We start from the raw sequence: 25,489 nt of genomic DNA, 5'->3' as shown, positions 1-25,489 counted from the left end.
TGAGAATGTTTTATATTTTGAATGTTATTTTTAGCACTGTGAATTCCAGCGGAATTATTCATAATTATCGTGTTAAGCAATGTCAGCTAAGATTTATCCGAGAGCCAGATGCAGTCATCAAAAGAGCCACATCTGGCTCTAGAGCCATAGGTTCCCTACCCCTGCTGTAAACCGAGGGAGTCGTGCGTGTTGCACGGTGCACAATAGGATCCGTGGAATGAGGTATGCAGAAGCAGAAAGGGATACACAGCTGTCCATACTTACACTTTGTCCATGCAATCACAACACGACACCATCGTCACTACTCTGCCTGAACAGATGTGAGCTTATTAATATGTGTGTATTCATCGGAGCGCATTACTGATCCCGGGTGGTTCTGAATGACCACTTCAGACCGCAGGGAAAAAAAAAAAAAAAAAAAAGAGAAAACATGACGACAGTATCACAAAAATGAACTGTAATCTTTGGCCTGAGTGTACGTGAGGCGATGTCCATTATGGGCTGAGGTCACGGATGAGGCAGGCTGTTCTGAATGTTTAGGAGTGATTTGAGGTAAGACACAGAGAAGTGATATACAGATGATAGATAGATATTGGTACAAGGTATAGGCCAGAAATGAAAAGGACTCTTTTTTTTTTTGGAGAAAAGAAACAGAAGCATAGCTGAGACCCACTTCTCGATTCTGTGTGGTGGGTCTTTATTATACAGAGGATCCCCTGAATATTAGCTTGTTTTCTATCCTTTCACGCTTTCCATCAACACGACTCGCTCCGTTCCTTAAGTCCGACAATCCTGAGGATGAGAGGGTTCGTCCGAATATTTCCAGATGTCTACGGACATCTCGCTAAAAAAAAAAAAAAAAAATGGCCCGGGTCTCTGGGCCAAGTCATTCTCCCCTGATGGACCGACCCTTCAGACAGGCTGTCTGATGGCCCCAGCTGTGAACCAATCAGCAGCAAGGGAAGCCCTCTGAGCTTCTTCCCTTTTATGTGTATGGCGCCGACGCTGTCACTGCACCACTAGGGGGCAGAGTTGGACATGGAGTCCACAGAGTTGACGCTGGAAGACTGCACACGGCTGTGGGAAATAGACACGCCTGGGTGCTAAAACAAAAAGATTTGTTTGAGTTAGAATTGCATTATAAAAAAAAATAAAATAAAATTCCTGATACGGACGAGTGATTGTGTTTACTCACGTGCCTCCTGAAGATCCTGTCGAGCAGGCTGCGTCGAGGTGGCTCCGGAGGTTGACTCCAGTCAAGGTCTGGAGGTCTTGCTCCTTGAGGCCCGAACACATTTAAATCTCTGAAGCACTCGGTTTCTATCATCTGGAAAAGAAACCTTTGACCTTTAACAAACACTGGATCCATTGTTGATGATATACAGTATAAGAAAGGCCATTTCACCGAATCGGTACTATTTGTATTCCCCAGAAGTAAAAATATATATAATGAATGGTAGAATTAACTCTATATATATACAAACCCCGTTTCCATATGAGTTGGGAAATTGTGTTAGAAGTAAATAAAAACGAAATACAATTATTTGCAAATCCTTTTCAACCCATATTCAGTTGAATATGCTACAAAGACAACATATTTGAAGTTAAAACTGATAAACATTTTTTTTTTTTGCAAATAATCATTAACTTTAAAATTTGATGCCAGCAACACGTGGCAAAGAAGTTGGGAAAGGTGGGAATAAATACTGAAAAAGTTGAGCAATGCTCATCAAACACTTATTTGGAACATCCCACAGGTGTGCAGGCTAATTGGGAACAAGTGTGTGGCATGTTTGGGTATAAAAACAGCTTCCATGAAATGCTAGGTAATTCACAAACAAGAATGGGGCGAGGGTCACCAATTTGTAAGCAAATTGTCGAACAGTTTTGAACAATATTTCTCAACGAGATATTGCAAGGAATTTAGGGATTTTACCATCTACGGTCCGTAAAATCATATAAAGGTTCAGAGAATCTGGAGAAATCACCGCACGTAAGCGAGGATATTACGGACTTTTGATCCCTCAGGCGGTACTACATCAAAAACCGACATCAGTGTGTAATGGATATCACCACATGGGCTCAGGAACACTTCATAAAACCACTGTCAGTAACTACAGTTGGTCGCTGACTCTGTAAGTGCAAGTTAAAACGCTACTATGCAAAGCGAAAGCCATTTATCAACAACAACACAGGAGAGCCATCGGCTTCTCTGGGCCTGAGTTCATCTAAGATGGACTGATGCAAAGTGGAAAAGTGTTTTGTGGTCTGACGAGTCCACATTTCAAATTATATTTGGAAACTGTGGATGTGGTGTCCTCTGAAACAAAGAGGAAAATAACCATCCGGATTGTTTTAGGCGCAAAGTTCAAAAGCCAGCATCTGTGATGGTATGGGGGTGTATTAGTGCCCAAGGCATGGGTAACTTACACATCTGTGAAGGCACCATTAATGCTGAATGGTCCATACAGGTTTTGGAACAACATATGTCGTCATCCAAGCAACGATATCATGGACACCACTGCTTATTTCAGCAAAACAATGCCAAGCCACGTGTTACAACAGCGTGGCTTTGTAGTAAAAGAGTGCGGGTACTTTCCTGGCCTGCTTGCAGTCCAGACATGTCTCCCATCAAAAATGTGTGGCGCATTATGAAGCGTAAAATACGACAACAAGACCCCGGACTGTTGAACAACTTAAGCTGTACATCAAGCAAGAATGGTAAAGAATTCCACTTTCAAAGCTTCAACAATTAGTTTCCTCAGTTCCCAAACATTTATTGAGTGTTGTTAAAAGAAAAGGTGATGTAACACAGTGGTGAACATGCCCTTTCCCAACTACTTTGGCACGTGTTGCAGCCATGAAATTCTAAATTAATTATTATTTGTAAAAAAAATTAAGTTTATGAGTTTGAACATCAAATATGTTATCTTTGTAGTGCATTCAATTGAATATGGGTTAAAAAGGATGTGCAAATCCTTGTATTCTATTTATATTTACATCTAACACAATTTCCCAACTCTTATGGAAACGGGTTTTCTATATATATATATATATATGTATATATATATATATATATATACATATATATATATATATATATATATATATATATATATATATATAGTACACACCTTCTCATTCAATGGGGTTTCTTTATTTTCACGACTATTTACATTGTAGATTGTCACTGAAGGCATCAAAACTATGAATGAACACATGTGGAGTTAGGTACTTAACAAAAAAAGGTGAAAGAACTAAAAACAAGTTTTATATTTTAGTCTCTTCAAAATAGCCACCCTTTACTCTGATTACTGCTTTGTACACTCGTGGCATTCTCTCGATGAGCTTCAAGCACACCTGTGACGTGAAAACTATTTTAGGTGACTACCTCTTGAAGCTCATGGAGAGAATGCCAAGAGTGTGCAAAGCAGTAATCAGAGAAAAGGGTGGCTATTTTGAAGAAACACAAAATAGCCACATACAATGTATTACATAGTATCGTATGCATGTTCGAAATAAACTGAAAGTGAACTGAAAAATGGAAAATTTCCCTCAATTATCTTACTGTCCCCCCACTTTAGTGCTGGGCTTGGAAATAGTCCTAATGGGATCTAATCCTGATGTGTCCAATATGTGTCCGGAAAATATACAAATTTATGATTTAATTATGTTAAACGTGTTGGGTTTTTTTGCATTAAAAAAATAAATTAACGCACTCCAATACTTTTAGTACAAAATATGCATGATATAATATGCCAATTTAGCCTTGTATTACACTATTTTGCAATTGTCATCTACAGTATAACACAAAGCAAATAAGCAATTCATTCATTCATTTTCTACCGCTTGTCCCTTTTGGTGTCACGGGGGGCGCTGGAGCCTATCTCAGCTGCATTCGGGCGGAAGGCGAGATATAACCTGGACAAGTCGCTACCATATCACAGGCAAATAAGTTATGTTTTGTTCACATATAGCCAGCCAATTGTTGATTTACATTGCATTGATTTTAGCATCTCGACTTCAAGTTTTCTCTATGGACACCCCTGGCCTATAAGAAAGTTGGCGACTTGTCCAGGGTGTACACTGCCTTCCGCCCGATTGTAGCTGAGATAGGCGCCAGCGCCCCCCGCGACCCAAAAGGGAATAAGCGGTAGAAAAATGGATGGATGGAATATAAAAAAAGAAATAAAACTTTAGAGAGACAGCGCTTCCCTAAAATGACACGTACTGCACAAAATATTTTTATAAAAAAATTGTCCGTCAAGACACGCTTACCTCATTCTGCCAGGGGATAGAAACACTGCCTGTAGCAAATTTGGAGTAGAAGTCATTGTCAGTTTGGTCCAAATTCACTCCCTTGACTGTAGAGAACTGCTCAATGTCCAGCACGTCCTTACAGTACACTGCCCGAGGCTGCAAGAAGCCAACGATAATTAAAAAAAAACATTTTACTTGATTTTACAAGTTTGGTTTTAAAAGCCCAAAAAATGGGTACACTGTCGAGAAAACTTACAACAAAGATAATCATGTAAAATAAACATACAGGTAAATAAACTCAGCCAAAAGTTAAAAGTGAGCATTTTCCATCCATACATTCATCTTCTTCCACTTATGCGAGGTCGGGTCAGAGGGGCAGCAGCCTAAACAGAGAAGCCCAGACTTCCCTCTCCCAAGCCACTTCGTCCAGCTTATTTCGGGGGATCCTGAAGTGTTCCCAGGCCAGCTGTGAGACATAGTTCCCCCAAAATGTCCTGGGTCTTCCCCATGGCCTCCAATCGGTCTGACTTGCCTGAAACACCTCCCCAGGTAGGAGTTCAGGGTGCATCCTGTCCAGATGCCCGAACTACCTCATTTGGTTCCTCTCGATGTGGAGGAGCAGCGGCTTTACTCTTAGCTCCTCCCGAAAGACTGTGCTTCTCACCCTATCTCTAAGGGAGAGCCTTGCCTTCCGAAGGAGGAAACAAATTTCTGCTGCTTGTACCCGTGATCTTGTCCTTTCGGTCATAACCCAAAGCTCATGACCATGGGTGAGGGTAGAAACACAGATCGACCGGTGAATTGAGAGCTTTGCCTTCCTGCACAGCTTCTTCTTCTCCCCGACGGATCGATACAGGGTCCGCATCACTACAGACGCCGCACCGATCCCGCCTGTCAATCTCACAATCCACTCTTCCCTCACTCGTGAACAAGACACGAGGTACTTGAACTCCTCCACTTGGGGCCAGATCTTCTCCCCAACCCAGAAATGGCACTCTACCGTTTTCCGGGCAAGAACCATGGACTCAAACTTGGAGATGCTGATTCTCAACCAAGTCGCTTCACACTCAGCTGCGAACCAATTCCAGTGAGAGCTGAAGATTCTTGACTGATGAAGCCAGCAGGACTACATCATCTGCAAGAAGCAGAGATCTGATCCTGCAGCCACAAAACCAAATCCTCTCAGCGCCCTAACTGCACCGAGAAATTCTGTCCATAAAAGTTATGAACAGAACCGGTCACAATGGGCAGCCTCGGCTGATTCCAATCCTCACTGGAAACGGGTTTGACTTATTGCCCGCAGAGCAGACCAAGCTCTGACACCAATTATATACAGACCGCCGCATTCAGGGTGTCCAATACCCTATAAACTGAGCACGCCCCACAGGACTTCCCGAGGGACACAGTCGAATGCTTTCTCCAAGTCCACAAATAAAATGTAGACTGGTTGGGCAAAGAGAATAGAGCTGGTCCACAGTTCCATGACCAGGACGTAAACCACATTGCTCCTCCTGAATCCGAGGTTTGACTATCCGGATGCAGCCTCCTCTCTAGTACACCTAAATACCAGGAAGGCTGAGGAGTGTGATCTCACTATAGTTGGAACACACCCTGCTGATCCCCTTCTTATAAAGAGGAACCACCACCCCGGTCTGCCAATGCAGAGGCACTGCCCCCGATGTCCACGCAATGTGGTGTGCTTGTCAACCTACTCAGCCCCACGATATCCAGGGCCTTAAGGAACTCTGACCAGATCTCTGTGACCATGCCACTGAGGAGTTTTTTAACTACCTTGGTAATCTCAGTCCCAGAAATAGGAAAGTCCACCACAGATCCCCTAGGCACTGCTTCATCATAGGAAGACATGTAGGTGGGATTAAGGCAAGGGTCGACAACCTTTACCACTCAAAGAGCCATTTTGACCCATTTCACAAAATAAAGACAACAATGGGAGCCACAAAACTCTTTTGAAATTTAAAATGAAATAACACTGCATACAGAGTTTTTTTTTTAATTTTGTGCTATGTATAAACCAGGGGTCTCAGACACGCGGCTCGCACCTTAACATGAACATTTAATGATAGTGGGGCCCGCGGGTTTTATATGAATGCCGCTTGACAGCATCACACTTGCCAACCATCCCGAATATTCCGAGAGACTACCGAATGTCAGATCAACCATTCTCGCGAAAGTTTGCAGAACTTCCCTCGATTAACAAAAATAAGGGCATCCTATGGATGCGCTGCCTTTGGCGCCCTCTACAACACGTTCAAGCAGCTTGTCAGCCCAGTCACATGTCGTATGAAGCTTCTGCAGATACACGACAACGATTGCAAGGCATACTTGTTCAACAGCCATACAGGTTACACTGTGGGTTGTGTTATAAACAACTTTAACACTCTTACTAATATGCGCCACACTGTGAACCCTCACCAAACAAGAATGACAAAAACATTTTGGGAGAACATCGGCACTGGAACACAACATAAACGCAAAAGAACAAATACCCAAAATCCCACTCTTCCGGGCTACTTAATACACCCCGCTAGCACCAAATCCCCCCGCCCCCTCCGTGCGTCGGTTGAGGTGGGCGGGGTTGGAGGGGGCAGGGTTTGGTGCTAGCGTGGTGTATAATGTAGCCCAGAAGAGTAGGGATGGATGGGATTCTGGGTATTTGTTCTTTTGTGTCTATGTTGTGCTACAGTGCCGATGTTCTCCCAAAATGTGTTTGTCATTCTTGTTTGGTGTGGGTTCACAGTGTGGCGCATATTAGTAAGAGTGTTAAAGTTGTTTATATTACAAACCTTAGTGTAACCTGTATGGCTGTTGACTAAGTATGCATTGCAGTCACTTTCGTGTGATAACAGAGGCTGAATATAAAATATGACCAGTCGACACGCAGATCGCGTGATGTAAAAGCGGGCGCGACGACTTGTTGTAGAGGAGTTCAAAGGCATTGCCATAACTACACACGCTCAGTATTGAAGTCCAGGTGAAAATTGGAGAATATTATCCCCGGGTGATTTCTGAGAGAGGCACTAAAATCGGGAAAACCCACGGAATAATAGTTGGGGTCGGCAATTTAGCAGCTGAGCCACATCAGAGTGATCAAAGAGCCGCATGCGGCTCCGGAGCCGCGGGTTGCCGACCCCTGGATTAAGGAGGTCTTGGAAGTAATTATTGCCTCAAACTCTTCTTTCACGATATGGCAGCTCAGAAGAGGATGTAAGCATTTTTATTTATCCAAATGCGGAAATAACTTGACTGCCATGGTCATTGTCATATATCAGGTTACTCACATCAGGCAAAAACGGAGGCTCCACTATTCCAGCCTCCAGCCTTTTGAAGTTGATGTTTTTGAAGAAGGGGTGGGCCTCGACACATGGTGCTCGGTCCCCCTGGCAGCCCAGCCTCTGCTTTGGGTCTTTGGTGAGCAGCTGGGTCATTTAGAAGCAGCCATTAATCTCCACAACTATTAGTACACAAACCGCTTCCCAACAACTCCTCACCCTTCTACAGATGTCCTTGGTGTCCTCGGTAAACTTGTCGTTGTACTCCTCCTCTTCCTCCTGCACCCTCCTCTCCACCTCCTCACGCTTCACGCGCTCTTTTCGGGCACGGAAGGGCGATCGCCCGGCTGTCATCTCGTATATGAGGCAGCCCAGCCCCCACCAATCGGGACTCATTCCATATTTTTCATTGTTGATCACCTCTGGAGCTTGATGGAAAGACAGCAAATGTCGGATGAAGAACTTGCACAAGACAATGGAGATGAAGATTATTTCTAGACTTACCCATGTAGCCCACAGTCCCAACCCTTCCTCTGATGAGCTCCCCTTCAGGCACTTTAATGGCAAGGCCCAGGTCAGAAATACGGATGTGTCCTACAGTACAAATATACAAGAATATCTAACCAGACTTGTTCGCTTACAGTACACAAAACTAGAATATTATGAAAATATCGTTCAAAAGGCTACTGCAAAAAGTCAGTGTTCAAAAACAAGAAAAACATAAATAAAAATTAGGGGTATTTTACTTGAACTAAGCAAAATTATCTGCCAATAGAACAAGAAAATTTGTCTTGTCAAGACTTTCCAAAACAAGTAAAATTAGCTAACCTCAATGAACCCAAAAAATACCTTAAAATAAGTATATTCTCACTAATAACAACTGTACCACTATACAAGTACATAATGAATGAATGAATGGTTTATTTTGAGCCATGAAAACAAAACAAAAGAATGACATAAAATACAAAAGAAATATATATATATACATTATATTTACACCTACATTGTAAACATTACAAATTACGGTATAGCTCGGTTGGTAGAGCGGCCGTGCCAGCAACTTGAGGGTTGCAGGTTCGATTCCCGCTTCCGCCAACCTAGTCACTGCCGTTGAGTCCTTGGGCAAGACACTTTACCCACCTGCTCCCAGTGCCACCCACACTGGTTTAAATGTAACTTAGATATTGGGTTTCACTATGTAAAGCGCTTTGAGTCACTAGAGAAAACGCGCTATATAAATATCATTCACTTCACTTCACATTACATGTGACTAATCTTTTGTAGATTTCAAGATTGGCTCAAAAGGGAGTGGGAAGAAGTAAACTTATTAGGTCCCACCCCTATACATATACAATATATAAATATGCAATATATAATACAATAATATATATAATATAATTTAATTCAGTGATGCTATGGATTATCTATATATAATACATTTAAATTTACACACACTTACATATATACATATGTACACACAAATATATATACACATACACACATATATACACACACATTTATACAATTTATATATATATACATATATATATACATACATATAATACATACATATACACACAAGCACATACATACACATACATACACACATACATACACCCAAAATACACACATATCCATCATATATATACACACACACCATATAAATACTATATATATAATAGTATATATAATATGCACTTTTGTCTATACATTATTAAGAGTTTTTGGTGCCTATGGGAACAAGCTCTCATTTTGACTGTGTTATTAGTGGTTATTAGTGGATCTATGGCTAATAATCATATTTTCTATTGTTTTGTTGAAAATTAAACAGCAAAGTCCATTTGGCTGTTATCTGTTTTAATATGAGACACAATTGTGTCAAAGTCATGATTTTTTTTTTTTTTACATGCTTGAAATAAGAAATTATTACTTTAAAAAAGTAGTTTTATACTTGTGAGTGTTGACACAGTTTTGCAACACTTGATATTCTAGTTTAAAGCATGTTTTCCTCAATATAGGTCATCAAATCTTAGCAACAAGCTGTAATATCTTACTGAGATAATTTAGGACCAAAACACTTAAAGCAAGTAAAACACTCGGACATAAAATCTTATATGTATGACAGCGCGAGTCCCGAGATGCCCAGAATGTCCATAACACACCCAGCCGAGTCCAACAGGGAGGGGGGATGAAAGTTGGAAAAGTCTGCAAAAGTCCCCCGCTGGCCGGGATGCCCAAAGTGTCCAAAACGCGACCAGCAAAGTCCCACGGGAGGGCGGGGAGAAAAGTGAGACAAGTCGGTAAAATGTTCAAAAATTCCACCCGGCATTCCATTTGGGACTCGTACCTGGGTAGGTACGGTATTTTGAAAATTGTTGGGACTTTTTTCCACTCTTTTCCAACTTTTATCCCCCCTCCCCATGGGACTCGGTTGGTTGTGTTATGGACATTTGGGGCATCCCGGGACTTGTGTGGCCAGCGGCGGGACTTGTAGGACTCGAGCCTGGGTAGGTATTTAGAACATTTTTGGGGGACTTTGCTCACTTTTCTCCCCCACTTTCTGTGGGACTTTGCTGGATGCGTTTTGGACATTTTTTGCATCCCGGGGCTTAAAGGCCTACTGAAATGAGATTTTCTTATATAAACGGGGATAGCAGGTCCATGCTATGTGTCATACTTGATCATTTCGCGATATTGCCATATTTTTGCTGAAAGGATTTAGTAGAGAACATCGATGATAATGTTTGCAACTTTTGGTGCTGATAAAAAAAGCCTTGCCTGTACCGGAAGTATATGCGCGTGACGTCACAAGTTGTGGAGCTCCTCACCTCTGAACATTGTTTACAATCTTGGCCACCAGCAGCGAGAGCAATTGGGACCAAGAAAGTGACGATTTCCCCATTAATTTGAGTGAGGATGAAAGATTTGTGGATGAGGAAAGTGAGAGTGAAAAGACTATACAAAGGGAGCGATTCAGATGTTAGACAAATTTACTAGGATAATTCTGGAAAATCCCTTATCTGCTTATTGTGTTACTAGTGTTGTAGTGAGATTATATGGTCGTACCTCTACAACCTGAAGGTCGGCCCCGCACCTTTCTTCAGCGCCAGTCGGTGGGTGGTGGCGATGCCCATCTCTGCCCTTTGCAAGGGACTCTCTTTGAAACATGATCTTTCGAAATGATCGCTGCATAATACACTGTACTTTGTGTGTGTGGTCCAATCCAACCGTGTTCGCTTGACCGCTCTGTTCCATGGTAAAGCTTTACCGTCATCTTTCGGGAATGTAAACAATGAAATACCGGCTGTGTTTGTGTTGCTAAAGGCGGCCGCAATACACCGCTTCCCACCTACAGCTTTCTTCTTTGACGTCTCAATTATTCATTGAACAAATTGCAAAAGATTCGGCAACACAGATGTCCATAATACTGTGGAATTATTCGATAAAAACAGATGACTTACAGCTGTGAACGGTGATGGAACAAAATGTCCTCTACAATTCGTGACGCCACGCGCATGCGTCATCATACCGCGACGTTTTAGCATGTTACTTCCGCGCGAAATTTAAAATTGCAATTTAGTGAACTAAACCGGCCGTATTGGCATGTGTTGCAATGTTAAGATTTCCTCATTGATGTATAAACTATCAGACTGCAAGGTCGGTAGTAGTGGGTTTCAGTCGGCCTTTAAGCGGTCGGAGACAGGACTCGTGGGACTGGAACACGGAGAGGTATTTTGGACACAATTGGAACTTTTAAACATTTTGGCCGCCTTTTCCCCTCTTCTTCCCCGCCTTCCTGTGCAACATTGCTGTGTGTATTTTGAACACTTAGACAAAAATAGTTTCAAGCACGTTTTACTCAATATAGGTCATAAAATGTCGGCAACAAGCTGTAATATCTTACTGACATAATTTAGTACCAAAACCCTTAAAACAAGTAAAACACTAACATCAAATCTGTTTAGTGAGAAGAATTATCTTATCAGACAGTAATTAAATATCACCCTTATTTGAGATATTTAATATTACTTAGATTTCAGTTTTTGCAGTGTACAGTGTATCAGGAAAGTATTCACAGCACTTCGCTGCCCAGCCTGTAGAACTCAAAGAAGATCGTCTACTTTTGTGCGAAAAGCCGTGCTGCTCTTTAACTCTCAGCATACTTTATGCATCTCAAGGCCTAGCATGTCACTGTTCTTGAAATTCTCCTTGCCATTCTGCACCTTAATGCTGGTCCCGTGTATCAGATTTCTTTGCACTAGATTATTAGTATTTTTACTAGTTCAGCAAACAGAATTGGAATTGTTATTAATTTCTTATTATACCTTCTAGTACTGCTTTCCTTGACTGATTATTTCAGGATTTTTAGCTGTGGAGGGGGGCGTGGTCAGCGCGCCTCCTGCAGGAAGAGCGTGTGCATGGACCGGCTTTGAAGAAGCTGACAGGTGAGTGGATTGCCCAGCTGAAGCGGGTTATCTAATCACCTGTCTCCTTTATCAGCAGGGGCCGAGGTCATGAGAGGGGGAAGAGCGCAGACACAAGCGAGCAGGAGGCCGTGAGCGAGAGAGCCCTGATCATTAAACAGAAAAAGCAAAATAAAATAGTTTGCTGAGCCCTGGACTGCAGGTCCCATCCTTTCGGTACGACCACAGAGAACCCACAATCACAAGAGACTTTTACGTTCACATACCAGCTTATTGAGCAATTTTTCCCTGTGTGCTGTTTTTGTTTGTGAAGTCTTTGTTTACAGCTGCTAAATCAAATCAAATCAACTTTATTTATAAAGCACATTTAAAATTTACCACAGGGGTAGCCAAAGTGCTGTACAATGGACAGGTTCAAATATAATACGAAGACCGAGCAAACAACACAACACAAATAGAACATGATAATTAATGAATAAATAAAACATAAAAACAGGTTCACAGCAGGTGTATAATGGGGCGCCATTGCAGGATGGATATCACTTAGTGTTAAAAGCCAAGGAATTAAAAGTATGTTTTTAAGAGAGATTTAAAAACAGGAAGAGAGGAGGCTTGTCTAACACTCAGAGGTAGGTCGTTCCAGAGCTTGGGAGCAGCAGCAGCGAAAGCTCTGTCACCTCTAAGCTTCAGCCTTGTGTCAGGGACCGTCAGTAGCAGCTGATCGGCTGATCTTAGGGATCGAGTGGGACAGTAAGGCTGAAGGAGGTCGGAGAGATATGTTGACGCGAGGTTGTTTAGACATTTAAAAACAAATAGAGGGAGTTTAAAATGTATTCGATAACGCACAGGGAGCCAGTGAAGGGACGCTAATATAGGGGTGATGTGCTCACGTCTGTGTTAGCAGACGAGCAGCAGAGTTTTGCACGAGCTGCAGGCGGGCGAGGGAGGCCTGGCTAATGCCGACATACAGGGCATTGCAGTAGTCTAAACGATTCGAGATAAAGGCGTGAATTAATTTCTCAAGGTCATGTGCTGACAGAAGCGGTTTCACTTTCGCTATTTGACGTAATTGGTAAAAGCTTTTTTGAACGACGCTGCTGATTTGTTTTTCGAATTTAAAATCTGAGTCGAACTTTAACCCCAGGTTTGTGACACAGTCGCTGAGATACGGGGTCAGAGTGCCGAGGTCAACGTTGGGGGAGGGAGAGCTATTCGTCTATTCGCTGCTATAAATGCTGAACTGCCAACATGAGTATGCTCACCAGGAAGTGCTTCAAATGTAATGGTTTTCTAAATACACTGAAACAAAGTCAAAGTTCATTATACGCTTCATGGTGTTTTTGAAAATGCGCCAATTTTTTCCTCAGAATTTTCGAATGTTTGGTCAAGAGGATTATTTGTAATATGTAGATTTTCAGAATGTGCCTGTTGTATTTTTTAAAACACAGAAAACAATCTGAAGTTCTCTTTACTTTGAAGTTATTATGCCATGATTTTACCAGTCCGGCACACTTAGGGAATAGATTTTCCTCCACGCAGCCCCTGAGCTAAAAGAGTTTGACACCCCTGCTTTACATACTCCATAAATGGGTTTTAAAACTCACCATTGTCATCCAGTAAGATGTTCTCTGGCTTCAAATCTCTGCAAAAACACAAATGAAACTGAAAAATAATCTGTTTGGTTTGACTGCAACGTGTTAAAGCCCACTTTTTAGATTGATACCTGTAGACAATAGATTCCTGGTGGAGATGCTTGAGACCACAGCAGATCTGAGCGGCGTAAAACTGGACCCGGTCTTTCTCAAAACCCGGCGTGCCCATGTTGTAGATGTGGAACTTGAGGTCTCCTCCATTCATGATAGTCAGCACCAGACACAGAGCGTCTTTGGTCTCGTACGCGTACGCTAAGCTCACCTGATGAGCGGGAGAATACGTTAACACTAGGGAAAGATTGCAGTAGTTATTCTAAGTGTTTACTCACGACAAATCTACTGTTAACTTTCTCTAAGATCTGCTTTTCATTGAGCGCCATTGACTCTCCTTTCCTCTTCTTGATCCTCTTCTTCTCCAACTTTTTACAGGCGTACATTTTCCCTGTCGCTCGAACTTGACAGGCGCACACCTGATATGACCAAAGCGGCATCACACATCGTTTACAGTGACACTCACAACATATAGTAGCGCATGCATCTTTGTTACACTGCATGGACAAATGTATTGGAGACATCTATTCAACAGCTGATGATTTAATCAGGACTTCTGGATGTTGTTGATAAATGGCTTTCGCTTTGCATTGTAGAGCTTTAACTTGCACTTACAGATGTAGCGACAAACTGTATTTAGTGACAGTGGTTTTCTGAAGTGTTTCTGAGCCCATGCGGTGATATCCTTTAGAGATTGATGTCGGTTTTTTGATACAGTGCCGTCTGAAGGATCGAAGGTCACAGTCATTCAATGTTGGTTTCCGGCCATGCCGCTTACGTGGAGTCACTTCTTCAGATTCTCTGAACCTTTTGATGATATTATGGACCGTAGATGTTGAAATCCCTACATTTCTTGCAATTGCACTTTGAGAAATATTGTTCTTAAACTTTTTGACTATTTGCTCATGCAGTTGTGGACAAAAGGGTGTACATTTTTTGGGAAGCTGTGTTTATACCCAATCATGGCACCCACCAGTTCCCAATTAGCCTGCACACCTGTGGGATGTTCCAAATAAGTGTTTGATGAGCATTCCTCAACTTTATCAGTATTTATTGCCACCTTTCCCAACTTCATTGTCACGTGTTGCTGGCATCAAATTCTTAAGTCAATGATTATTTGCAAAAAAAAATAATTTTTTTTTATCAGTTTATTATTGTATTCCGTTTATATTTACATCTAACACAATTTCCCAACTCATAATGAAACGGCGTTTGTAAGTCACAGCAGCTCAGACGATTCACCAAGCAGTGGGGGTAGGGAACGTTTCCACAGAGTGTTTTCAGAGCGGCCAGCCTAAAATGCGGGTGTCAGGGACAGACGCAGAAAGGGAGAGTTTTACAACAAAATTCTAAAGCTTAGTGACCTATCAGATGTATCGGATTGTAGGTATTTTTTTTTTTTTACTCTTTGCGTTCATATTTCACTGTGTTTGTTGCATTTTTAAAATATTGTAAAATATGTCAATTGAGAGTGGGGGTGACGTTCATATGTTGTCAATATTCAGTGTTTTATCGGTCATAGTTAATATTGTAAAACCTACATTCTTTATTTTCATGTACATTCTGGGAGTCTCATTCAGTAAAAAAAAACTACAATTCCATCCAGTTTTTAAAGGCGGTCTGTTATAAGACATTATTGTGAGGTTTTGTTCCTAAAAATAGATATACTGGCCCCCAGACACATTTATTTCTCAAAATTAGGACCCCAAGTCAATATAATTGCCCAGGTCTACCCTAAAGGAACATGGAGGGAAAAAAATGGTTTGCGAGATCCCGCAAAAGGTTTTTTTTCCTATGTCAGTGAACCGGAAGTAAAACAGACACAGCGATGGAGGAGCCTATCCATCATCCGTGGGAGAAGTTTATTGATTTCTATTTTAGTATTGGTCTAACATTAAAGACATCAAATCGTATTATAGTCCCACAACAGAGCACAGATGATGGGTAAGCTCCCGCATGCTCCCGCGCCTCCATTGATTGAGACTTTTATTAGTAGATTGCACAGTTAATTAAATCTTCTGTACAATTGACCACTAAATGGTAACTCCCGAATAACTTTTTCAACTTGTTTAAGTCGGGGTCCCGGTTAATCAATTCATGGTATTAATCAAGTAATCAATTCATCGCTGTGTCTATTTCACTTCCGGTTCACCATCACAGTGTGAAGTGAATTATATTTATATAGCGCTTTTTCTCTAGTGACTCAAAGCGCTTTACATAGTGAAATCCAATATCTAAGTTACATTCAAACCAGTGTGGGTGGCACTGGGAGCAGGTGGGTAAAGTGTCTTGCCCAAGGACACAACGGCAGTGACTAGGTTGGCAGAAGCGGGAATCGAACCTGCAACCCTCAAGTTGCTGGCACGGCCACTCTACCAACCGAGCTAAACTGCCCCTGTGTCTGTTTTACTTCTGGTTCAGTAACATAGGACAAAAACCTTTTGCGAGATCTCGCAAATCATCCATGTCCCCGTGGGGTTCTGTAAATTACTACTGAATTCATTAATTAAAACTATTTATGATACCAACACATTTCGGTATCAGTTACTAGTACCTGGGAATCGAAACCCTTACTCAACAGTACCAATTTTCAGTACTTTTTGAGTGTTAAAAAAACATACTTGCCAACCTTGAGACCTCCGAATTTGGGAGATGGGAGGGGCGGAGGGTGTATATTGTTACGTCCCGGAAGAGTTAGTGCCGCAAGGGACTCCGGGTATTTGTTCTGTTGTGTTACGGTGCGGATGTTCTCCCGAAATGTGTTTGTCATTCTTGTTTGGTGTGGCTTCACAGTGTGGCACATATTTGTAACAGTGTTAAAGTTGTTTTTACGGCCACCCTCAGTGTGACCTGTATGGCTGTTGATCAAGTATGCTTTGCATTCACTTATGTGTGTGTAAAACCTGCGTATAATATGTAATTGGGCCGGCATGCTGTTTGTAGGGAGGAGAAGTGGACGTGAGGACAGATTGTAGAAGACTCTAAAGTCAGTACCTTTAAGGCACGGGGTGGAAATCGGGAGAAATTCGGGAGAATGGTTGCTCCGGGAGATTTTCGTGAGGGTCACTGAATTTCGGGAGTCTCCCGGGAAAATCGGGAGGGTTGGCAAGCATGTAATAAATGTTAATTGTTTAATAATAAAATCAAATGTTTTTTTTGTAAACATTATACTATACACTATATTGACAAAAGTATTTAGACACCCATCCAAATAAATGAGAATCAGGTGTCCTAATCACTTGGCCCGACCACATGTGTATAAAATCAAGCACTTAGGCATGGAGACTGTTTCTACAAACATTTGTGAAATAATGGGCCGCTCTGAGGAGCTCAGTGATTTCCAGCGTGGAACTGTCATAGGATGCCACCTGTGCAACAAATCCATTCATGAAATTTCCTCGCTCCTAAATATTCCAAAGTCAACTTTATTATAAGAAAATGGAAGAGTTTGGGAACAACAGCAACTCAGCCACGAAGTGGTAGGCTATGTCAACTGACAGAGAGGGGGTCAGCGGAGGAATTATGGTCTGGGGTTGTTTTTCAGGGGTTGGGCTTGGTGAAAGGAACTGTGAATGCTCCAGGATACCTAAACATTTTGGACAATTCCATGCTCCCAACCTTGTGGGAACAGTTTGGAGAAGGCCCTTTCCTCTTCCAACCTGACTGTGCACAAAGCAAGGTCCTTAAAGACATGGATGACAGAGTCTGGTGTAGATGAAATTGACTGGCCTGCACAGAGTCTTGACCTGAACCCGATAGAACATTTTTGGGATGAATTACAACGGAGGCCTTCTCGACCAACATCAGTGTGTGACCTCACCAATGCGCTTCTGGAAGAGTGGTGGAAAATTCCGATAATCACACTCAGCAACATTGTGGACAGCCTTCCCAGAAGAGTTGAAGCCGTAATAGCTCCAAAAGGTGGACCGACATCATATTGAACCCAATGGGTTAGGAATGGAATGGCACTTCAAGTTAATATGTGACTAAAGGCAGATGGCCAAATACTTTTGGCAATATAGTGTATCTTCTTATAACATTTCTGAGTCTCACTTGCAAGTATTATATAGTAGACTTTGCATGCAATTGCAATTCCAAGACCTAGTGTATAAGCTGCCAGTCTAGGAAGTAGTCTTTGCCATTAAGCTGATTGTGCCAGTCTAGTCTGCTGTTGCACCCCAAAAAGTGTTTATACTGTTAAGTTTTGTACTTATTGCACACTTGTTGTTTGATTATAAACTTGATCTTACTTGTAGTTTTTATTACCAATTTAGAAGGTGTTGAAATCGCTATGTAAAATTGCTCTTTGGTAGTATCATGTATATGGCAAGTCCAACCTAAATTAGCGACGAGCTAGCACATTTTTGTAAAGTGCATTCTTATTTTTCTATCAGACATACTTTGTTTTTGGCAAAGAAAATTGTAGCATTACCGAGAGGCAGTTTGGTTAAGTATTTTCTGAGAGCTGCTTGAGTGAGTGTATGAGTCGGTGTTTACTCCGCAACCGGATGTGATGTCACGAGCAACAAGGGTGTGGAGATTTGGCACCGTTAGATTTTGTGAATTCAAACCCATAAGAATTCCCCCTAAGTACAGATATTGGTACCCATCCCTACTTTGGGTAAGATCCAATTAGTTTGTGTCACTTAGGCCCAACATCACTTGCCTATGACTTCAAAAATTCTCTTCTGTATGAATGGGAAAAAAATGATGTCCGTAGAATTACGTTCTAACATTTTTACATCCTGCAGTGTCCCAATACTTTTGCCTGTACAGCATCTCACAAAGTAACATCTCTCACCTCTCCGAATCCTCCCTTCCCGAGCACTCTGTACTGTCGGAAAGTGTCTTTAGTGATTGGTTGCCTGACAAAACACAGACACAGGAAAGGCCATTAATACATGCTCATATGCAGGATTATTGATTAGGGCAAATATATTATCTGCACAACTCAATACCAGCCTTAGTCTGTTTCCTGTGCACAGGGTGGGGCCTCTCGCGTGCAATTTGACTTTCCAGAGACGGATATTATCGAGGATGCTCTGAGAGCCTGCTGTTTACTTCTAGCTGCATCTTATATTAGAGATACTCGTGCAAGCTCCTCCGAGAAGCCTCCACAACTCCTGTTTTCCAGCGATCCTTCTAAACTTCTGCTTCTTACACTTTTGCAAGTAAAAATACTATTTAAAGGCCTACTAAAACCCACTACTACCGACCACGCAGTCTGATGGTTTATATATCAATGCTGAACTATTAATATTGCAACACATGCCAATAAGACCGGGTTAACTTACTAAAGTGCAATTTTAAATTTCGCACCGAAAAATCCCGCTGAAAACGTCTCGGTATGATGACGTCACGGATTGTAGAGGACATTTTGTGCCAGCATCGTGCCCAGCTATTAAGTCGTCTGTTTTCATCACAAAATGTGTTGGTTAATCTTTTGCAATTTGTTAAATGAACAATGGAGACATCAAAGAAGAAAGCTGTAGGTGGGAAGCAGTGAATTGCGGCCGGCTTTAGCAACACAAACACAGCCGGTGTTTCATTGATTAAATTCCCGAAAGATTGACAGTCAAGCTTAACTACGGAGCAGAGATGTCAAGTGAACACAGTTGGATTGGACCACACACACAAAGTACAGTGTATTATGCAGCGATCATTTCGAAAAATAAATAACATTTTACCATTCTGTATTCTGAAGGCGATCTATGTCGTGTGCTACTCGCGCATCAATATCAGCAGCGTCCTCCTGACCGTCAGCGGTATGGCTCTATCCCTTGTTGCGGTTGGGCCTGGCCGAGTGGTCCTGCCACCCCCATTGCTGCCACGGTGCCTCTCACAGCATCTTCCCTATCTGAATCGCTCTCACTGCCCTCTAGTCCTTTTTTTCCCCCTAGTCCTTCACTTTCGCTGTCCTCCTCCACAAATCTTTCATCCTCGCTCAAATTAATGGGGAAATCGTCGCTTTCTAAGTCCAAAACCTCTCGATGCTGGTGGCCATGATTGTAAACAACCCGTGGCATCACGCGCACATCGTCTGCTACTTCCGGTACAGGCAAGGCTTTTTTATCAGCACCAAAAGTTGCAAACTTTATCGTCAATGTTCTCTACTAAATCCTTTTAGCAAAAATATGGCAATATCGCGAAATCATCAAGTATGAAACATAGAATGGAGCTGCTATCCCCGTTTAAATAAGAAAATCTCATTTCAGTAGGCCTTTAATGCTGACCATCTCAATATATCATTCATAAAGAAATGTGGAAAAGGCAGTAAAATTCAGCACAATACACTGCAAAAAGTCAGTGTTCAAGAACAATAATTTTTTTTTACAAAAATTAGGGGTATTTTATTTGAACTAAGCAAAATTATCTGCCAATAGAACAAGAAAATTCGGCTTGTCAAGACTTTCCAAAACAAGTAAAATTAGCCAGCCTCAATAAACCCCCAAAAAACTTAAAATAAGTATATTCTCTCTAATAACAAGTGCACTTTTCTCGGCAGAAAAAAAAGAGACCTTTTTTGCTCAATATGTTGAAAAATATTCTTAAACTAAGTAAATGCTAGTGCCATCATCTTGAGAGGATTATACGCGCTCGGCATCATGATTTTTTTTCATGCTTGAAGTAAGAAATTATTACTTTAAAAAAGTAGTTTTATACTTGTGAGTGTTGATGACACAACTTTGCAAGAGTTGATATTCTAGTTTCAAGCATGTTTTACACAATATAGGTAATCAAATCTCAGTAACAAGCTGTAATATCTTACTGAGATCATTTAGGACCAAAACCCTTAAAACAAGTAAAACACTAACATAAAATCTGCTTAGTGAGAAGAATTATCTTATCCGACAGAAAATAAGCAAATATTCCCCTTATTTGAGATATTTTATCTTACTTAGATTCATACTAGCCAACCCTCCCGGATTTTCCGGAAGACCCTCGAAATTCAGCGCCTCTCCTGAAAACCTCCCGGGACAAATTTTCTCCCGAAATTCAGGCGGAGCTGGAGGCCACGCCCCCTCCAGCTCCATGCGGACCTGAGTGACGTGTATTAAGAGCGTGTCTGCCCAATGACGTTATAACTGTAGAATGATCGAGGGCGAGTTCTTGGTTTCTTATGTGGGTTTATTGATAGGCAGTTTCATTAACGTCCTCCCACCTACTGCCATCTACTGTACATGCATATGGTTAGAAAAACAAGGATGGACAATTCAACCCTTAACTCAACAATGAGTAGATGAGTGTTATGTGTGTGTAAATAAATGAACACTGAAATTCAAGTATTTCTTTTATATATATGTATACATATATTTATATGAAATACTTGACTTGGTGAATCTATGAATCTAGCGGTAAATATACTCCTCCCCTCTTAACCATGCCCCCAACCACGCCCTCCAACCCCCACCTGCCGGAATCGGAGGTCTCAAGGTTGGCAAGTATTCTTGATTTCAGTTTTCACAGTGTACACATGTTTTTCACAAGGAAATGTATTTCCGTGGAATTTCACTCAGTATAATGCTGAACTGGGGTGGCGACTTATCCAGGGTGTACCCCGCCTTCCGCCCGATTGTAGCTGAGATAGGCACCAGCGCCCACGGGGCCCCAAAGGGAATAAGCGGTAGAAAATGAATGGATGGATGGACAACATTTTGCCTGTTGCATACTTCAACTCTTGTGCCCCTTAAAAAGGAACTGCACTTTTGGGGGAATTTTGCCTATTGTTCAAAATCACTATGAGAGACAAGAAGACAAAAGTTTCTTTTTTTTTCACTATCTAAAATAAAAAATGTCTCGTTCTAGGTGGCTAGCAATGCAGCTAATGGGAGCAATCCATTCTACCACTAAATCCCTTTAAAAATGCAGTCAAAAACCGTCAACAATACTTCATTTACGTTCCATAATCTGTATAATAACCAAACTGTAGCAACAAGTGAACACCGAGGAGCTCTTTTTCCATCATAGTAACACATTTCCATGCTATTAGCTCCCTGGTGGTCTAGTGGCTAGGATTCGGCGCTCTCACCGCCGCGGCCCGGGTTCGATTCCCGGTCAAGGAAACACCGTCTAACCTGTCTGCGAGCAGTCAATTTTTTACCATGAATTGATTAACGTGGACCCCGACTTAAACACGTTGAAAACCTCATTCGGGTGTTACCATTTGGACCGGTATAGCTCGGTTGGTAGAGTGGCAGTGCCAGCAACTTGAGGGTTCCAGGTTCGATCCCCACTTCCACCATCCTAGTCACTGCCGTTGTGTCCTTGGGCAAGACACTTTACCCACCTGCTCCCAGTGCCACCCACACTAGAGAAAAGCGCTACATAAATATAATTCACTTCACTTTTCGGGTGTTACCTACTCAGTAGCCTAGTTTACCTACTCAGTGGCCTAGTGGTTAGAGTGTCCGTCCTGAGATCGGTAGGTTGTGAGTTCAAACCCCGGCCGAGTCATACCAAAGACTATAAAAATGGGACCCATGACCTCCCTGCTTGGCACTCAGCATCAAGGGTTGGAATTGGGGGTCAAATCACCAGAAATGATTCCCGGGCGCGGCCACCGCTGCTGCCCACTGCTCCCCTCATCTCCCAGGGGGTGAACAAGGGGATGGGTCAAAGGCAGAGGACAAATTTCACCACATCTAGTGTGTGTGACAATCATTGGTACTATGACTTTACTTTATTTAGTGGTGAATGGTATGGAATATGTACTGTACTGTGCAATCTTCTAATAAAAGTCTCAATCAATCAATCAATCTGGTATTAGCCGTAAAGACTAACTACGGAAAGAGATAAGCGAGCTTCTACCACAACACAAAGCGCGTTTGAGTTTGTAATGTACAAAACAATGCGATAAGACACCATTTTTACTGACTGAAATACATGAACAATAATATTACAGTATAAAGTATTATCCCATATTTAATGTTTTGTTTGTACACAGCTAGCCAGACAGCGTATGTAATGTAGTTGTACTAACACACATGGCGTACTGTGTGTTTCATGATCGATTGATAAAGTGACTCACTCGATGGACAGTTGTTTGTCTGGTCCAGCTGGCCAAGGACGTTTCCAGTTGATTTTGGGTAAGCACTCCATTTATGTCGAAATAGCTTGGCTCCAAGTTCCACATTTATTGCGTCAACATCGCTTTCACCTCACTCTCTCGGCTTCACTCTTCCTTCATGCTCGCTTCTATAAGCAGCAGTATATTAAGCTTCAAAAATATAAGGTTGTAAATCCTCATTTGTCCAAAAATAGTCGCGTTCATTGCCTGTTACCAAGTCTGCCATGATTAGAAAACACACTCGTGTTTGATTTCGGATGTAGGAACACACATGTTGCCGGAAGTCAGACATACATTGTTACGGAAACAGAAATTAGTGCACTGAATAAATCAGTCCTGGAAATGAGTAAATGACCAAAATACGGTAAATATTGCACATGTTACATATTGTTATGAACGTGTCTGTTACTACATTATATATAGACTTGCAGTGTGTATATAAAACATTGATGGAGGGTTTAAACATTTTTCAAGCTACAACGGTGACTCCCATTAGCCGCATCTTTCAAGTGTTTATGTTTTTAAACATCTTTAAAAATCCTAAAAAAAGACATGTGTTCTAGTCTCTCATAAGGATTGTGAAGTAGGCAAATTTCCCAAAAAAAGTGCAGTTCCCCTTTTAGAGTGACGATACTCTTAAGATCCAAAAATGTATTTTTTTTTTTTACTTCAGATCTCTGTGATGATATAAGGTATGATTTCTTGCTTTTTTTTCGAAAAAATAAAATAAAAAACTTTTTTTTTATAATGGGAAAAGCAAAATAAAACATGCAATATTTCTAAAGAAAAAAATACACTGCAGAGAGAATATTTGAGGTTGGGTAATTACAGCCTTGAATAGATCAATTATTCATGACAACAATCACTTCGGTACAGTAGACAAATAGACAAAAAAATATTATTTCTATAGTGCCTACTCAGCTAGAATGACTGAGAAAGCAGGCAGGACTTGGTTAAGTTTATTGAGTATATATATATATATATATATATATATATATATATATATATATATATATATATATATATATATATATATATATATATATACATATATACATATATATATATATATATATATATATATATATGCCATGTTATACATAACTGCCCAAGATCATTTTCATTGCATTTTAGCGGTTTACTGGCAGTATTTCCACTCATCCAAGCTCATTTACACTAATCTCTGCTAATGGTTTTCTGGCACCATCTGGTGGTTAAGGGGCACAATTCAACCAAAACAATATTTTCTTTATTGTTGTATTCATTTGGTTTCCATGGAAAAAGCATAGAGTACTGTACAATAATTACTTTCTGTTAAAAATAACAGCTATAATGGGAGTTTTCGAAGATAAAGTGTATATTTTATGTTTTTATCCCATTGTAACAATCTTTCAATCAAAGACACAATGCAGTTTGATTTAAAAAAATTAAAAAAAACTAGTGAAAAACTGCATAATTAAACTTAATTTATGTGGCCCACTGCATAATTTAATGTAGCTCACAAAAGCCTGAAAATGATTTCTTGCTGAATGTATTTCAGTTTGACAGGAACACAATTATACCGCATGCAACTGAAGTTCTTCTTAAATCAATATTATTTGATGCAACAAGTTATTCCAAGTCAAACTTTAACATCTGCTTGTCATCTTGACTTCTAATTCCAAGGCAAGTTTTCCATCTGTATGTTGGTAAATAACAATAAACAAGGGGCAATTTGTGTAATAAAAAGATGATTATACATGTATGTGGTTTCTCCCAGCCAGGGCAGCAGTGACTGTGATGCGGCCCACGATGAAAATGGGTTTGACACTCCTGATTTTAGACCCTCGCTAAGAAAAGTTAGTTAAAATGTGTAAATCTGTATTTTTATGTGGTGCGGTCTACAAATTTTCATGAAATTGAACAAAGACGAGAACTATGACAGCAGATAACACAAAAAAGCCTTTACATGGAAATTATGATTTTTGTTTTCTCATACAAAGTTTTGTTAGAGTAAAGTGATATCATCTTGCGACGATTTGTACCGAAATTGAAAACAAATAAATGTGTGTACTGCACTGAACCAAACTGTTCTGGAGCGAAATGGTGACCTCGTAAAATTTGAGTTCTATATTGAAGGGCAACACTTTTACTGCAAACTCTGCAAGTATGATGTGTAGATGATTAATATAATTGTTAAAGGTTTACTGCGGTTGTTCTGACTTTATTTTCTGAAGAAATAAAAGTCAGAAATACATATATATACACATATACATATACATATATATATATATATATATATATATATATATATATATATATATATATATATATATATATATATATATATATATATATATAAGTCTCAAGGTTGGTAAGTATGGATCTAAAATGAGTTTGACACCCCTGTTATAAGCAGAACAAAATATACAACTGACAAAGCGAAGTTTACACACAATTTTTTTCCGCACTCATTTTTCCTAACTCAAATGATGAATATTGCGAATACACAAAGCTCGATGCCACTGACCTCTCCAGCATTTTCCACTGCAGGAAACGGTCAAAGTGCATGCTGTTCTCAAAGTCTGCGAATGGCGCACCGCTGAGATAGTCGTGGACGGCCCTGGTCCCACAACACAACGAGAGGGCTCCGTCATCGCAATGCACAACAATGAACACAATGCTGTACAATACACACTTGGCATGAGAGGTGAGCGGGTCAGGAAAAAGGAAGCAAAAAGGGAGTAAAGGCGGCGACTGAGACGA

General features: G+C 40.9%; 1 protein-coding gene and 1 non-coding gene across 2 annotated transcripts in view; one reads left to right on the top strand and one right to left on the bottom strand.

The window, feature by feature from the left end:
• Positions 1–442: 442 nt before the first annotated feature.
• Positions 443–25,489, bottom strand: part of grk5l (G protein-coupled receptor kinase 5 like) — a 120,294-nt gene continuing 95,247 nt past the window's right edge. The window contains exons 6-16 of the mRNA XM_061906801.1: positions 25,254–25,346; positions 18,479–18,542; positions 13,956–14,096; positions 13,698–13,888; positions 13,579–13,616; positions 8,055–8,144; positions 7,770–7,978; positions 7,560–7,697; positions 4,279–4,416; positions 1,196–1,327; positions 443–1,103 (exon numbers count right to left, since the gene is read on the bottom strand). Of these exons, the coding sequence (XP_061762785.1) occupies positions 1,020–1,103; positions 1,196–1,327; positions 4,279–4,416; positions 7,560–7,697; positions 7,770–7,978; positions 8,055–8,144; positions 13,579–13,616; positions 13,698–13,888; positions 13,956–14,096; positions 18,479–18,542; positions 25,254–25,346 (1,318 nt within the window). The 3' untranslated portion in view covers positions 443–1,019. The remainder of the gene's footprint in view (positions 1,104–1,195; positions 1,328–4,278; positions 4,417–7,559; positions 7,698–7,769; positions 7,979–8,054; positions 8,145–13,578; positions 13,617–13,697; positions 13,889–13,955; positions 14,097–18,478; positions 18,543–25,253; positions 25,347–25,489) is intronic.
• On the top strand, positions 21,669–21,740 carry trnae-cuc (transfer RNA glutamic acid (anticodon CUC)). Its single transcript has one exon. It is a non-coding gene; the product is annotated as a tRNA-Glu (tRNA).

Source organism: Nerophis ophidion, linkage group LG07, assembly GCF_033978795.1.
Source record: "Nerophis ophidion isolate RoL-2023_Sa linkage group LG07, RoL_Noph_v1.0, whole genome shotgun sequence".
Classification (NCBI taxonomy): Eukaryota; Metazoa; Chordata; class Actinopteri; order Syngnathiformes; family Syngnathidae; genus Nerophis; species Nerophis ophidion.
This window is presented reverse-complemented; position numbering and strand designations above follow the sequence as displayed.